Raw genomic sequence first — 15,926 nt, 5'->3', positions numbered from 1 at the left:
TCAAGCAGATAGCAGAAGTAGGTTGGTTGGCTATATAGGCATCAAAAGCTAGCCACTGTTCTACACTATTTCTTTTTGTGGAAAGATGAAACTTGCAGTGAAATTTGATACCTTTTTAAGTTTTTCTTTCCTGACAGTTGCCTACTTTATGTGGATACTGTTTGAATTTGCTGGATTCAGTGATGTACAGTTCTTAAGTCAGATTTTTAACACATACAGTTTCACTTCTTCATGTTGTCGTTTTCTTTATTTCTGCATGACCCAAAGCTAATTCCTTCACTCTGAAATACAGTTAGATACAGCATGCTGCTATTTGTTGTCCAAATATGTTTGGCTTTCTTTCACATTTTTGTTTTCTGCTAGATGGAATGGATCTTCTACAGTTATTCCCAGTGACTACAGAGTACAATTTTACAGACAGATATCTATATAGATATTTGTCCTTTAGATGCTCATGTAAGGTCTTTAATTGATCATTCCTTTCCTGGAACTTTCTTGCTAATTCTTTTCTTCATGATCATGTATCATGTACCAAAGTATTGCACTTCCAGACAGAACTGGGGCTGTAGAGTTATTGCTTGTGTGAGCTATATGTTTAAAAAAGTCCTTCACTGATTATAAGATGTACGCAAGCTTCATATTTTGCAGGGAGGCCACATGTTGCTATTTAGTTGCTCTCTCCTACTAAGGACCTCACACCACCAAGATTCCACATGCCACCCACCTACCTACCTTCCCCCAGTGTTTACAATATGTACAAGATGTGAAACCAGATCAGTTTTTCAGTAGAGGTTATAAATGACTATTAATTTATGAGACAATATTAGTATTTCTAACCTGTAGTCACTTAGAGTAGTTTGATTTTCTCATATTTCTTTCCTTAGCTTATGCAACTTGCAGAGGCAACTTCTTCACTTGCCCAAGTGGCCGTTGCATTCATCAGAGCTGGATATGTGATGGAGATGATGATTGTGAAGATAATGAAGATGAGAGAGGATGTGGTATGTACTAATACTGGCTTTTAATTATGACATTTTCAGAGGATGACCTCACTAAACTACTTCTGTGAAGTTTTGATCAGTCAGGATATTCTGAATCCATTTTAATTCTGTGAAAATCTTAGAATTCCACCTTCACTTGTTTCTTGTGCAATATTCTTTATTGTATCTTTGAGAAGTGTTGCTGTGATGTTGAGTATGATGTAAGCTAAGTTTAGCATAGATCAATATCTTTTTTTCTTTTATATCTCCTCTTTCATCTTTTGGTTTTTTTTACTTGTAGAGATGTTTCAGGTCATCTATTAAGAGATGTGAGTCTCCTAAAAACAAAAATCAACTGGTTGAAATTAAAACAACTCAGTTCCTGCCAAGATTTGTCGTGCGAGAAACAGAAATTTTACAGTGTGGGCTTTTTCCTTTCATTGGGATTTTCTGTGATGATAATTTTTCTCTTCATCCAGACAGCCTTTGAGTGTTTTGAAACCACAAAACCATAGTTCCATTTCTGATGCATCAGTTACTCTAAAGCTAAATGGTTTTATTGTCTCTAACAGCACAGAATTCATGTGTCTGCACAAGTATTTTGTTTGCATTGTGCTTTGAAGGTGAAAGAAAATGTGGCAAGGAAGTATAGATGATGTTTCTCCTAAAGTTTTTCCTGGCTGTCTGCAGGAACAAGAAGCTGAATAAGGAATGACAGAGATGCTTTGGGAAGATGTTAGGGAAGAAGTTCTAAATATTATTTGAAACATACTCCTCAATTATTCTTGTTTTTCTTTTCCATAGAGAGTGATCACCATGAATGCTACCCAGGAGAGTGGGCCTGTCCTGGGTCAGGACATTGCATTCCAATTGGGAAAGTGTGTGATGGGACTGCAGATTGCCCTGCAGGAGAGGATGAAACTAACATCACTGCTGGCAGACGCTGCAGTATGTATTATAATCAAAAGCATACACAGAATAGCAGAAATACCAGCATTGGTATCTTTTTACATTCACCTTTTGTGTGCTAAACAACACTGACATTTTTGAAGCTATTTCTGTTGGCACTGTTTTGACTGGGTGCTCTGAAAGAGGCATATATACTGCAAACAGACCATTTTTTGTAAACCTGTACATGAAGTTTCACAAATAAGGACTTTGAACTCTCCATATCCTAAAATGTGTTCAAGAAGGCAGGGAAATGTATGGTTCATGCCTTTTTTGTTTAAATATCTGTGTTTTTTTCTTTTTTATAAGTAAGATGGAATGTTGGGTACTGATCAGAACACAGGATGGAGTTAGTGTATCCTGAGCCTTGATTAAGCCACTAAGTCACTTAGAAACATAAATTCCTCTGAGAATCAGAACCAGAGTATTTTACACTTATAATTTTTAGGAAAGGGACACTTCCTGTTAATAAAACAGTATCTTTTGAAATAGGAGGGCAGAAAAAAATATGAGGAAATTAAACTTTATTGTAAAAAATTGTCTTTCTTTGTTACGTGGTTTAGTACTGACATCAGATGTGGGCTGCAAAGCCAGGTGTTTAACGGAAGAAACTGAGAGAAAGGAAGATTAAAAGGAAGGAGGTGGAAGTCAGCAAATGCTTTCACCTATCACTCAATTGTTTGTTAGGTAGTAGTACAATGAAAGGGAGAAGTGGTGAGGGGAAAAAAGAAGAAAGGGAATAAAAGGATAAAGAAGACTTTCTTCATGGACACAATCCAACCCATATATTCTAATATATTGGAGTAATATTCATATCCTTCTTAAGATAATGCAATAGGTTTTTTTCCCTGCATAAAAGAGTAAATGACGAGGTTATGTGCCAATAGATGGAGCTTAAGGATGTACTGATCACAAGTAAATCTTGTGGAACAAGTCTGTTCAGTAGCTTATCTTCTGTCCTCCATTTCTTTGCCTTCATATCTGTAAGCATATGTGATTTCATGGAACTTTAAACATACTTTCTTGTGCAAGTTTGCTTTAAGAAGCTGTTCCTGAAATTGGGAACTCATCATAGAAAGGACTACAGCTTTGTAACAGCAAAAAGTTATTCTAATGGTAATATGTGTGAATGTGTTTCTGGACTATTTTATTTCCTTTTCAGACATATCAAACTGTTCTGCTCTGAGTTGCCAGTATCGCTGTCATTCTTCTCCATCAGGAGGGATGTGTTATTGCCCTACAGGATATACAATAAGTACCAATGACAGTCGTACTTGTATTGGTAAGTGAAATACAGTGATTGTGGTTGTCTAGTGCCTTCTCACAACTCTTTGGGAAGGTTTGAATTCCAGGAAAGTAAGTTCCAAATGGGTAGATGTACTGGCAAGTAGAAAGTCTCAGGGTCAGCAAAAGAATTAAAATATAAGTAGTACAATGGCAGCATGGTGACACAGAAAGAAATGAGAGAGAAATCAAATATCTCTTTCAGTAAGACCGTTAAAGAGACAGAGCATAATTGTTTAAAAATATTTGCTCTTAAGTGACTGTTTTATTATAAAATTTTTACAAATCCTTTAGTGGTTAGATGGTGAGAATGTTTCTGCTCCAGGGATATATGTTGTTAATGATATTGAAGTTTTGGGTACTTTTTGAAAGCATATATGAAGACAGTAGAACATCATGCTTTAAAGGGAAGAGAGTGCTTTGTATTTGCTGTATTTCCTATGACATTTCAGTATATGTATTATTTACATGACAATGAAGGATATTTGCAAGAGAGTAAAGATAAGTGAATTATTTTGGTGTTGCATTTCTGTTCTGTAGGTAGCACAAGTCCTTGGTAGCACAAATGATTTGTCTTGGTAACTGGACACAATAATGAATTTTAGCAATTCCTAATAGAGGAAACTGGGTAGATATCTGTCATGGGTTTTCAACCCAAGCTATGGTTGGTATGTTTGATGTTATGGAATATAAAAATATTCCAGGTGCTCTGTCTCTAATGAGGTTTCTGTATTTTCAAGAATACTGGGTGTCTTAGGGCTGAATGAGCTGCAATGACAGCATGGTTGCTCTTAATAGGGAGGAGGAATCAAAGCACTGACTCAACTGCAGTATTGACTCCATTCTTTCACTCTTATGTGGGAAATACGTGAAGGGCACATTTGCAAACCTGGTGCAGTCTCAGCGAGTCTTCTGTTGTTCTTTGTCTGCGCTTTAAATTTAGCTTTCTGATTCTGGTTTGTGTATCTGAGTGAATGTATTTTGATTTGCTGAGATCTAGGTGTATATTTGTAGTGGGAACAAGATTTCTTGTGAGGGAATGGCTCACAGTCACTAGTGTATCATTCCAGATCTTAGTCTAAATCAATGGTATTGGTTTAAAGGCAGATGAATGAAACTATAATGTTAGACAACTGTATTACTTTTTGAAACTTTAAGCTTTCCAATTTGTCTTCTCTTAGTTTGCTTCTGGCTCACTGTATACTGAAGGTTTTTAACGCATACGGGAGCTGGAAAGCTGCTGAGAACATTTTTCAGTACCAAAATGTACTCTTTGAAAATATTTTATTTTCACTTATGTGTTAATAAATGTTTAAAACCAGAATTTCCAGTAGGAACAATATTTGAGATCTCATGTACTCTTTTTTTGGCTTAACAGTAGAATCATTGGTTTCCAGTGAAGCAATGGACTGATTCTGCTCAGGTTTTGAGGTGTAGGAGGTCAGACTTTTTAATGTCAAAACCACGTGTTAAGTAGTGTCAAAAATCTCCTGGGCTTTAAATAACCATAGATAGGATCAAACATCAGACAGCATTCGAATCTGGGGTGTGAGTTTCTCGGTCCTTGCCTTGCCTTGCCTTGCCTTGCCTTGCCTTGCCTTGCCTTGCCTTGCCTTGCCTTGCCTTGCCTTCCCTTCCCTTCCCTTCCCTTCCCTTCCCTTCCCTTCCCTTCCCTTCCCTTCCCTTCCCTTCCCTTCCCTTCCCTTCCCTTCCCTTCAGAATTTTAAATATCTTTGCTTTTAAAAGGTACCTAGTTAAATATTTCACTATTTTAGAAGTGAATGAGTCTGCAGCAGCCCTGAAAATTACTTGTAGAGGGTATCTGTGAGAACTTTCAGGATTGTCCTAGCTGCAGACTCTTCTTATATAGTATTTTGCTTGCCAAAGTGAACTCCTTTGTTTCTTTTGCTGGTTGGTTCTGGTGCACAGCCAGCTTTTACTGGAAATCAGACACCTAGTTTGGTACAAAGTCTGAACTAATAAACACTGCTTTTTAGCAGGACTTATTTGCTTGAGTTCTGCACTAATATCAAGGTAGGGCTGTCCTTCAGAGTGGGCTTAAATCCAGCTGAGTGTGTGTGTGTGTGAGAAGTGTACAGATCTGTTGCAGGAAGAATACCGCATAGATGTATTCTGTATTGTGGAGTGTAGCCAATCACATAGCCTCCAATGATTTTTGCTCTTCAGATAGGTGTGGGGTTTTTATTTTATTGGGGAGGAGGGTGTGGGTAGGTCCCTGGGCAGCAAACATCAGTTGTTTTGTTATCCAGAAATACAAAATTGAAGCATTTGTGGAAAAACATACAAACCCTCTTTTCCCACATCACAGTTTTGAAGACAAATATAAAGCAAGCAGAGAACAAAGTTGCAGCTTTCAAAAGACAATGACATCTCTTTTATACAAAGCAGTGTTTATAATTATGCATTATTCACTTGTCAGATTTTGATGACTGCAAAATGTGGGGTGTCTGTGACCAGCTGTGTGAAGATCGTGTGGGACATCACCAGTGCCACTGTGTGGAAGGTTATTTCCTAGAGCATCATCGGCATTGTCGAGCCAACACTTCAGGTTAGTGTGCAGCAGTGCAAGTCTCTTACTGTTGTTGAACTGATCTAGATAACATGGGGCAGTCTGGATGGCTATGCCATACAACTGTGTTTGACTTTAACTTGACTCTGGTCTTAAAGATCTAAGGTCAGGACAGTGTTCAGAACGTTAGCAAATATGCACGTTTGCAGAGCAATTGTCTCGCAATTTTCTAAGTATGTCCTCAAAACATGGGGAATTTTTGACCTAATAAAGTGTACTTTACTGTATTAAGACAAGCGTATGTTGGCACAAGAAGATAGATCTCTTTCCATAAAAATTCTATATCTTTCACAAGAAGCTTTCCATTCAAATTTAGGCCTGTGAATTATTTGTAAAGCATTGATTTTCTATCTTATTAATGAGAAATTTTGTATCTGTTCTAAATAAGTTTCCCTGGATTAGTTTTTGCTTTAATTGGGAAGGAGTTTATGTGTATGGTGAATAGGATTTGGACTTAAATATATTCTTGTCAGACTTATGCCAAGCCTTTCAATAGGCATCTATTTTGAAAGTGAGCTTTTCTTCAAAGACTTGCTGGAATTTCTCTTCTGTTGTAAGGTACTGCAAAGATTTTCTGATAAGATGAGAGAATGAAAAAGGTGGACAGGACAGAGCAGTATATAAAAAGATAAGAAACATGCCTGCTAGAATCAAGTGATATCTGAATCTCATAGGGCAGAAAAGTCATAATAAATTTTATACTTTGATTAATAGAGCTAAAACAAGGGAATAGAAGAATAGGAATAGGTTTTGAGAGTTTAGATGTATGGGGATTTTGTAAAACTTTTACCAGATAGGGCTTTAAATATGTATACCCTCCTGGTTTGTGGGAGCATGAAGGCAAATCAAAGCAAATTAGTACTCACATAGAAACATTTGTAAAGTTTGCAGTCTAAACATCTATTTAAAACTTTGTGTCCAGTGTGTATGAACCAGTAGGTGTGTATTTCAGTGCTCTTTTGCAAAGTAACTTGCCTGCAGAGTAGTCATGGGCCTGTCGCCTCTGCTTTCAGCTGGTGTTGCATCAATTATTTTTTCCAATGGTCGGGATTTACTGATTGGAGACCTTCACGGAAGAAGTATTCGTACTTTGGTGCAGTCACAGAATCGTGGGGTTGCAGTTGGAGTGGACTTTCACTTTTACCTGCAGAGAATATTTTGGACTGATACAGTGCAAGATAAGGTGGGTAGAAATTTCAAGGAGAATATATTTTTGTGTATGTGGAAGCAGAGAACTGTAAGAGGTAGAATGTGTTGATAGACCTTCATTTTTGAGAGCAGAAGCTGGCTGTATTTTTGTTTTCTAACAAAAAAGCTCCTTGAAATATTTTATGTTAATGATAGCATTTTCCAAGCTATACTATTACATTTGATGTATTAAACAAAGAATCCTATTATATGAGAATGTCTTGAGCAACTGTTAATTTTACTTGAGATGGAGTCCAAAAAACTAATTAAGAGAAATAGTAGACATTCTTTCAAAACTGGACAAATTTTTCTTGGTAATTTTTTGAAACATGATCATTTGAAATGCAAAAGCTGTGTGCCTTCCAAGATGATAAAAATCAGATTTCTTTATATACTTCAAATGGCACGGTAATTGAGCTTGAATAACAAATATTGACAGTATTTTGTGTAATAAGCCAATATTTTGTTACTTTTTTTTTTTTAAAGGAAATATTTTAGCTTCAAGGTACAGTAGAACAGAGTAATTTTAAACAGTCTAGAGACTGTTGTGAAAGCTGGACTTCACCCTTGTTCTTTTTGTCCATGCATGACTTACTGAAACAAAAGAAGTCCCAGGTCAAATGCTGAAACTCCACAATCTTCATCCCCATGTTGGTTTTCATGCAGAGTGGATGAAAATCTGTGGTCTGCCTCCTGCTGACACCACATCCGGATCAATTTGGTGTCGCTGTCACTATTCTGAACCTACACATAAGCTGTAAACTCTACTTTTTACTACAGTGCCATGTTGGGTCTCTTGGAAAGCACACTGCACAGATGTCAAGTGGGACAGGATTTGTATGCAAAATTTTTACCTTTTTCACAGTTCTGGTGTTTTTATTTTCACTACAGTGGGTTCCCATTAGTGCAATTGCATTGTCAATGGCTAAATTAAATCAGAGTCACTTTCGTGACACAATAGATTTATGGTCTCTCTGTAAAAGATACAAACAAAAGATGATACAAAGGAATGTACAGGTTTTTTCACTGCATACCCTAGATGGCCAGTACTGACTTTTTATCTGCCCCAATATAGTTACATCCTAATTAATTAATTAGGATTAATTAATCTAATTAAGTCCTAGCTAGAATACCCAGAGGAAAACAATGGCATTAAGAATTTTCTTATATAAAGCATATTTCTACCTGATGTCTTAAAACAAAAGTATAATTAGGGGATTTGTTTTGGTTGTCCCTTTCATTTTTTTCTTTAAGATTAACATATAAACTAAACCAGAAAATTGTGGGTTGTGTTCTGTGTCATCTTTATCTCATTTAGTGTACTGCCTGATAACCTAATGCCCATAAGCTCTTCAGTCAACAAGGTTACCAAAGAAGAGAATAGACAGTTAAATGGCTTGCTTGATTACTCTTACCTGGATCTGAAGAATATTTAAAATGATACAACTATTTCAGCTTTCATTTTTCTTACATGTATTTATTTGTTTACTTATTTTTATTTAAATACACTCCAACCCTTATGCTGTTGCTCCAGAAAAGGAATAGAGTTCTAGCTTTTCATATTACCCAGTCTTACAAGATTACTTTATATATAAAATGGTAGTGTTGATACTGTTTGCTTCATGTAGCTCTGAGCTTGCTTTGTAGCATAACAACACTATTTTTTCATGAGTGTGGTGGTGTTAAAATTAGCTTTAAACAAAGGAGATGAGAAGTGATGCTGAACCTTCTCCTTTCTGTCAGGATAGAGCTCGTTCCTTCTCTTTCCTCCCTTTGCAATTCCCCCTTAGTGGTTGGTGCACTAAGAGCTCCCCCTATTGTTTCTAGTCACTGGAGAGAGCTTTGATAAAACACGTTCATTTGTTTTCAATAAATAAAAATACTGGGATTTGCTAGATGGCAGGAAAGCAAGATGCACTTTCCTCATTGTATTGTTTTTTTTCACATAACAAGTTGCCATGTCTGCTGAAGCAGCAGGCTGTTGTAGTCTGTTACCCTGTCCGTTTTGGAGCAATGTTAGCTGATATAAGCTGCTTGTGGTTTTTGCATTGTTTTCCAAATTATTGCGAAAACCCTCAAAGCTAAGGAATAGCTTAGTGGGTAACTTGGTGCTCAACAGTATAGGACAAGTGCTATGTGTCTTGTGATCAGCAAAACATCGTGTGGGCTCTGATAATATTTGTATTATTTTCAGGTTTTTTCTATTAATATCGATGGCTCTGATTTCCAAGAAGTTTTAAATGTTTCAGTTGACACACCTGAAAATCTTGCAGTGGACTGGGTTAACAATAAACTATATGTGGTTGAGACCAGTGTCAACCGAATAGATATGGTTAACTTGAATGGAACAAACCGTGTGACTCTCATTGCTGAAAACCTTGGAAATCCTAGAGGGATAGCACTTGATCCAACTGTTGGGTAAGTGATACGTGTCAGAAAGAGATGTCAGAGACTCCTTTATTCCCGTGCAAAGGGAGGAGATCTAAGAAATACCTAGGATGGTCATTTTGGAATCAGATATAAAATGTTTTAAATACTTATATTCTGCCTTAGTCTATTCTATGCCTTGCACTGTTATAGGAGGGCTGTGCGCTGCCGTTATTCCCAATGTGCAGAATCTGTTTTACAGATAGAGTTGTACGTGTGTGAGCACTCTGAAAACAGGGGAACTGCAGAATTGCCCTGAAGAACAGTAGCAGTTACTCCAAAAGATTTCTGTTGTGATTCCATCTGCAGACCTCTGACTATCTGAAACAAAGTGGAACAAAGCCAGGGAAGCTAGTGTCTGCCAACCTATCAGACTTCAAAAATACATGTGAGCCATGAAAACTTGGGTCCTCAGAGAATGGGAACTTGTAGTGATGGATGCTGTTCTCATGGAGCATCTATTTGTCACTGTTGTGTTGCTGGCAGTACACTTGAGTCTGTATTTTACTAAGGAAACTATTTCTGAGGTCTTTTGAGTGAAAGCATGTTTCTTACTAGATTGATTCTATAAAAGAAAATGCAAACTACTTCTTGGGCAGGAGGTATAAGTGTGTTTTCTTGGTATGCCGTCTGAGAATCAGACTCTGTCCTGAAAGGGTGCTGGTTTTTAATTCCATGTCAGGGTTTTTTTGTAAAGTCTCAAAGAAACATGGGGCTTCTTTGTTTTTTGTTTTTGTTTTTTTTTTCCTTTATAGTTATTTGTTTTTCTCAGACTGGGATAGTCTGTCTGGTGATCCTAAAGTGGAAAGGGCCTTCATGGATGGCACAAACCGTCAGGATTTGATAAAAACAAAATTAGGCTGGCCTGCTGGAATAACTCTGGATATTGTATCAAAGAGACTTTACTGGGTTGACAGCCGGTTTGATTACATTGAGACTGTAACTTATGATGGGCTTCAAAGGTAGGAGAAATATTATTATATTATTCCTTGGAGGTTACAGATACACTGATTATTTTGTATCTAGTTAAAGAAAGATTTGTCTATCAAAATGACATATGCAAAAGATAAAAGTTGCAACGTAATGAATGTGATGCACCTTGATGTCCATAGTGTCATGCTACTTCTGGACATTTCTTGTCCTTTTTCTACCTTGAATACCTGTTGGACCTCTTTTTTAATGTACTTTTTTCTAGTCCACCAATACAATAGACATTTTAATAGATTTTTTATTATTTTTGAATGATAAACATCATCTCCTGTCATCATTTATTTGTGTCTTTTTAATAAATTAATTTGTATAAATTGCACCACTTTCTGTAATGGATACTAAGTGCTCTTCTTACATTTTAGAAGTCTTTGCTGTCAGAAATTAAGTTATTGCTCATTAAGTCATTGTGATGCTAGGGAAACTACATCACAGCATGCAAGAAAGGAGTCCTTAACTTTTTATGGGACTCTGTCTTACAGTGTTCAGAAGCCTGCTTATCTCTGCGTCTGTGGTTAGACTCTTGTTACTCAAGTACAAGAAAAAAAATTGTCCCCTTTAGCATACCTCCTAATATTGACTTGAAAAACAGTCCTTGCTCATTTGACAGGTATATTTCTCAATGTATTTCTTCTCTTACAAAATTATAAAAATAATGCTAGTATCTTTGCTCCTTTATCAAGGTTTAGTGTGTGTTTAGTAAAATCTCTGATTTTTGGAGATAAAAACTTATGACTCACAATGACACCAAATATCTTGTAGTTTGTTGTGCAATTGACCAAAATGCAATGGCATCATCTGCAAAGGCTGTTAAAATACAGCTTATGTCCACTTGCGTGCCCACAGCATGAACCTAAATCACACACAAAACAATTAGAGTAAGAGCTGTAGAATTCATCTGATTGTGTAGCTCTTCCTTCATGACTCCTTGAGAATAATATTGTAGTGTTATTGTTATGTATTGTGTGAAGACTTAAATGTATCTCTTTATCGTGTAACATTTATCAAGAAAAGTATTGACACAATATCTTGCATAGAATAGATAAAATTTATTAGTGTTTGGTTTACTTTGGTTTTGCATGGGTGATCACTTCAAGATGAAGAGAATTTAGATTTTTTTATTATTATTTTTTTGGGTTTTTTAACTGCATACAAAGGATTTTATTTTTGGCGGGTGACTGTTATAGCCATACCTTTTTTTACATTAGAGGTTTCTTAAGTGTTTCAAATTGCTACAGATGTCTTTGATTTCCTCTGTTTGGCCTCTTTCTCTTTTTTTCTCAGTAATTACGAATATTTTCCTACATTTTTGAGTTGTCATCATCACTCGCTGTGTTTTCTTGGAAACTGCTAACAATGTTGATTGCTCTGTTTTCACCGCACTTTTACGTTTATGTACCCTGGATGTTTAGCTTCATCTCTTAAGTTCATTTAGTCTTCTTCACTTGTACTTGGGCAGCTTCTACATAGAAGAAGAAGCCAGTGAATGAATTAATAATCCTGTATCCTTTCCTCTGTTAATATTTTCTAGATAATATTTTGTAAATAATTTAAAACCAATCTTTATAACAGGAGAACAATAGCTCATGGAGGTTCACTGATTCCACATCCATATGGAATCACCTTATTTGAACACAATGTTTATTTCACTGATTGGACCAAAATGGCAGTGGTGAAAGCTAACAAGTTTTCAGAATCTAACCCTCAAGTGATCTACCAGTCTTCGCTGAGACCTTATGGAGTGACAGTTTACCATGCTGCCAGGCAGCCATATGGTAAGACAGTAAGTAGATTATTGAGGGAGGAACTATCTAGTTCCTCCTAGTTTAGGAACTATCTTGTCAAAAGTTCGTAAAAATTGTGAGACTGTTGTTTTGCTGTAAAGAACTAATAATTAATGATACGTAAATTTGCATTGTAAAACTGGATGTTTTTTTATCACACAGTGTTTTCATCCAGCTCTTGTAGCCAATGAATTGTCAAATGCAACATTTAAAAGTTGGGCGTGGGGCTTGACGTGTTGCTATTTGGAAGAGTCAAACTTACACTTATGAGCAGTATTAGTGTTTGAGACTCTTTCCCCTTTACACTGCAATGAGAGTGCAGTTAGAAAAGGCTACTAGTGTAAATTCTGTGAGATATAATTCTGAACTAGATATAATTCCTGATAAATCAAGACAGTGATGGCATCTGTGTTATTTTCCAGTAAGAAATCCTTGTGGAAGTAATAATGGGGGATGTGAACAGATCTGTGTTCTCAGCCACAAAACAGATAATGATGGACTGGGTTATCGCTGTAGATGTATGTTGGGTTTTGATCTACATGTAGATGGACGACATTGTGTTGGTAAGGAAATGCCTTATGATTCTTGGAAATAGCGTTATTCCATTAGCTCTGGAGTTATTTTGAGAACATCTCTTTCTCTCTCCAATAGCTTAGTTGGTCCAGTATGCCAAGGACTTCATGTTATTCCATCACAACTCTTGTTAATAGCTTCAAATGTAATTTCTGCTTAAGCTGTTGTGACTTGAAATAAACCTACACTTACCACATTTTATGGGCATTTTAAGGGAGTTAAATATGGAATGTGTAGACAGATGTACAATTAAGCTCTTAATACTGAAAGTAAGCAGGGATACTTGCTAATATGAACATTTTGTATTATTTTGAGCCTGCTTTCGGGTGCAGATTAGGTTGGTCTTCTCCTTTTGAACACATATGGCAAGAATAAGAGATTCAGTTTTGGGGCTATGGGCTTCTATCAGCAATCTGATGCTTCCTGTTTGAGTACAGAGTTGTCACTGATGAGAGGTTTACCATGTGTATCTATTGGCAAATTAAGCCAGATATTTATGATTGTAAACAGATGAGCACAGAAAATGATTTTTGCTTCCATAGGGATAATGTTTTCTATAGAGGTATATTAGGACTACAGTACCAGTGCAAGAGGAATACCTGACCACAACTCTGGGTTTTCAGATCTGTGTATATTTTAATTCCTATTTTCCCTTTTTCCCTATTTTCTTTTTCTATTTCCAGGTTTTTAGTGTAGCCAAAAGAAAATAAATAATTCCAGTTAATTAATGGTCAGTTGTCTCACCTTGTGAGTAAGTAAACACTGTGACTGATCTTTTGTTTTACAGCTGTGCAGCAGTTCCTGCTGTTTTCATCCCAGCTGGCAGTGCGGGGAATCCCATTCAATCTCTCCACCCAGGAAGATGTGATCATACCTATAACAGGGAGCCCTTCATATTTTGTTGGAATTGATTTCTGTGCTCGGGATGACACAATTTTTTTTTCAGACACAAGTAAAGATATGATCTATAAACAGAAAACTGATGGTTCAGGTAAGAGTCATTCTTAAGAATTGCAGAGTAATTGTGGTAAGGACAGTAGAATATACAGTTAGAAAAAGAAGCACGAAAAGTCACGTTGTCAGATGTACAGATAAATCTCAATATCACCCCAGTAATCTGGGAAATGTTTGTCAAACATGTTTGTTCAGCTCCTATTAAGCTTGTTGAAGTCTCCTGTTCTTTGAGAAACTTGCTGAATGTGTTTGGGTATGAACTATTTGTAGCAGTTCTCACAGCTGGTATTTGTCATCACCAGTCTGTGTATGCAGAGTAGTATGTCTTTCAGTAGTATGAAAGTGCGTTTCTCTTTAGTTTGCTATGTCGAAAGCAGGGTGTTAGTTATGATACTGCAATATAGAAAAAGTACATTATGATCATGAGATTTTTGAAGTCCTAGTTGTGGTAGTGTGATGGATGTTTCTCTCTAATTTATAATGACGATCAAATACATACTGAGTCAGTCTGTAATCCTCTGAGCTTGCTTGCTGCCTTGGATCAGAGTAATGGTAGACTGTGGCTGACCATTACTATGCAAAGAGTACGTAAGATCTGACTGTTTGCTGTGATGTCCTTACTGCATTGACCTTACTGACCTTCATTCATAAAACTCCTCTCAGTATAAACTTAGTGACAAATTTTTCTCTCATCTTTGACTAGGCTTTATTTCTCCTGTTTTGTGTTTGTGCTCCTGAACATATACCTCCTTTGCCTGGAGCAAAGGCCCACCCCCTCTCCTCCATGTTGGCTTGGCACAGAAGAAGCATTTTTTACTGAGGGAAATCACTAGTTTTGTGAACATAATACTGCAGTCACGTAATTTCCTCAATTCTTAAACATTTACAATCATTATATGTGTTACAAATTCTAGGAAGAGAAATCCTGACAGCTAATAGAGTGGAAAGTGTTGAAGATTTGGCCTTTGACTGGATCTCAAAGAATCTGTACTGGACAGACCCTCGATACAGGAGCATTAGTGTAATGAGGCTGGCAGATAAATCTAGGAGAGCTATTGTTCAGAATTTAAATAATCCTAGATCAATAGTAGTTCATCCTGTTATTGGGTAAGTTTAGCTTTGATTCTCACTATACAAAGAAATCTGTGTTTTTGAGCAGAATTGTTGAGATTAGACTTCTGTCTCATTCTGGATTTCTGTTTGGATTTCTGTTCTTTTCCAAAATACCATATTTTTTCAGTTCTCTTGTGTTTATATTTTAAATTTTATTCTGGCCTAATTATCCTAATTCAGCACCTGAAGGAAACGGAAAGGTGATACCAATTCCACACAAAAGAAGCATTCAGAAGAATTCTTTTTGAAAACACTATTCTTTTTTCCTTTATGTGTTGATAAGCAGGCAAAATAACTTTCTTTCCTTGTATCACTCAGATTAGGAAACTATTTCTTATAGTTGAAAGATGAAGTTTTCTAAATTAGTGTTTTTAATATACTTTTTAATATACTTTCAGTTCCCAGGGTGATAACCTTGGTTCCTTTGTTTTTTCTATCTGCATTTCTTTCTTTGAAACATTAGATACTACTGACTGTCAAGAAGGTGGGGCAAGTCTTTTTTCTGTAGTGCCTAGCAGCATAACAAGGGGTAACAGTCACAAGCTGGAACACAGAAACTTGTTCTTGAACATGAAGAAAAATTTTATTGTGAGAGGGATGAAGCCCTGGCACAGGCTGCCCAGAGGCTGTGGTCTCCTTCCCTGGAGGCTTTCAAAACCTGCCTGGACATGTTCATGTGTGACCTGATAGAGGGAAACCTGTTTTAGCAGGAAACTTGGACTAGGTGATCTCCAGAGGTCCCTTCCAACCCCTACCATTCTGTGATTTTGTGACTGTAATTGATATAGACCTTACAATGTGTGATTAACTACATAGTGTCATTGGGTTTATGTGTTTGCTGACATATGTCCTTCAGGTATATATTCTGGACAGATTGGTTCCGCCCTGCAAAAATCATGAGGGCCTGGAGTGACGGATCCCATGCTGTGCCAATTGTGAATACAACGCTAGGCTGGCCTAATGGCCTAGCCATTGACTGGAGGTAAGGGCAACACAGAAGTCAGGGAAACATTTTGAGCAAATGTATTTCTTCCTTTAAATTATTAGGGATTAAAAATAAAGGAATTTTGTCAGATGTGTGCACTGCCACTTTCTTAT

The 15,926-nt window shown here is 36.7% G+C and overlaps 1 protein-coding gene across 1 annotated transcript in view; it reads left to right on the top strand.

The window, feature by feature from the left end:
- LRP2 (LDL receptor related protein 2) overlaps positions 1 to 15,926 on the top strand; it is a 118,889-nt gene that overhangs the window by 30,050 nt on the left and 72,913 nt on the right. The window contains exons 7-18 of the mRNA XM_062005173.1: positions 885 to 1,001; positions 1,785 to 1,928; positions 3,091 to 3,210; positions 5,653 to 5,781; positions 6,816 to 6,985; positions 9,185 to 9,408; positions 10,173 to 10,379; positions 11,977 to 12,179; positions 12,611 to 12,751; positions 13,549 to 13,752; positions 14,630 to 14,822; positions 15,685 to 15,810. Coding sequence (XP_061861157.1) covers positions 885 to 1,001; positions 1,785 to 1,928; positions 3,091 to 3,210; positions 5,653 to 5,781; positions 6,816 to 6,985; positions 9,185 to 9,408; positions 10,173 to 10,379; positions 11,977 to 12,179; positions 12,611 to 12,751; positions 13,549 to 13,752; positions 14,630 to 14,822; positions 15,685 to 15,810 — 1,978 coding nt within the window. The remainder of the gene's footprint in view (positions 1 to 884; positions 1,002 to 1,784; positions 1,929 to 3,090; positions 3,211 to 5,652; positions 5,782 to 6,815; positions 6,986 to 9,184; positions 9,409 to 10,172; positions 10,380 to 11,976; positions 12,180 to 12,610; positions 12,752 to 13,548; positions 13,753 to 14,629; positions 14,823 to 15,684; positions 15,811 to 15,926) is intronic.

The sequence above is a fragment of the Colius striatus genome, chromosome 11 (assembly GCF_028858725.1).
Source record: "Colius striatus isolate bColStr4 chromosome 11, bColStr4.1.hap1, whole genome shotgun sequence".
NCBI classification, from domain to species: Eukaryota; Metazoa; Chordata; class Aves; order Coliiformes; family Coliidae; genus Colius; species Colius striatus.
The sequence above is the reverse complement of the archived record's forward strand: the minus strand, read 5'-3'. Positions and strand labels throughout refer to the sequence as shown.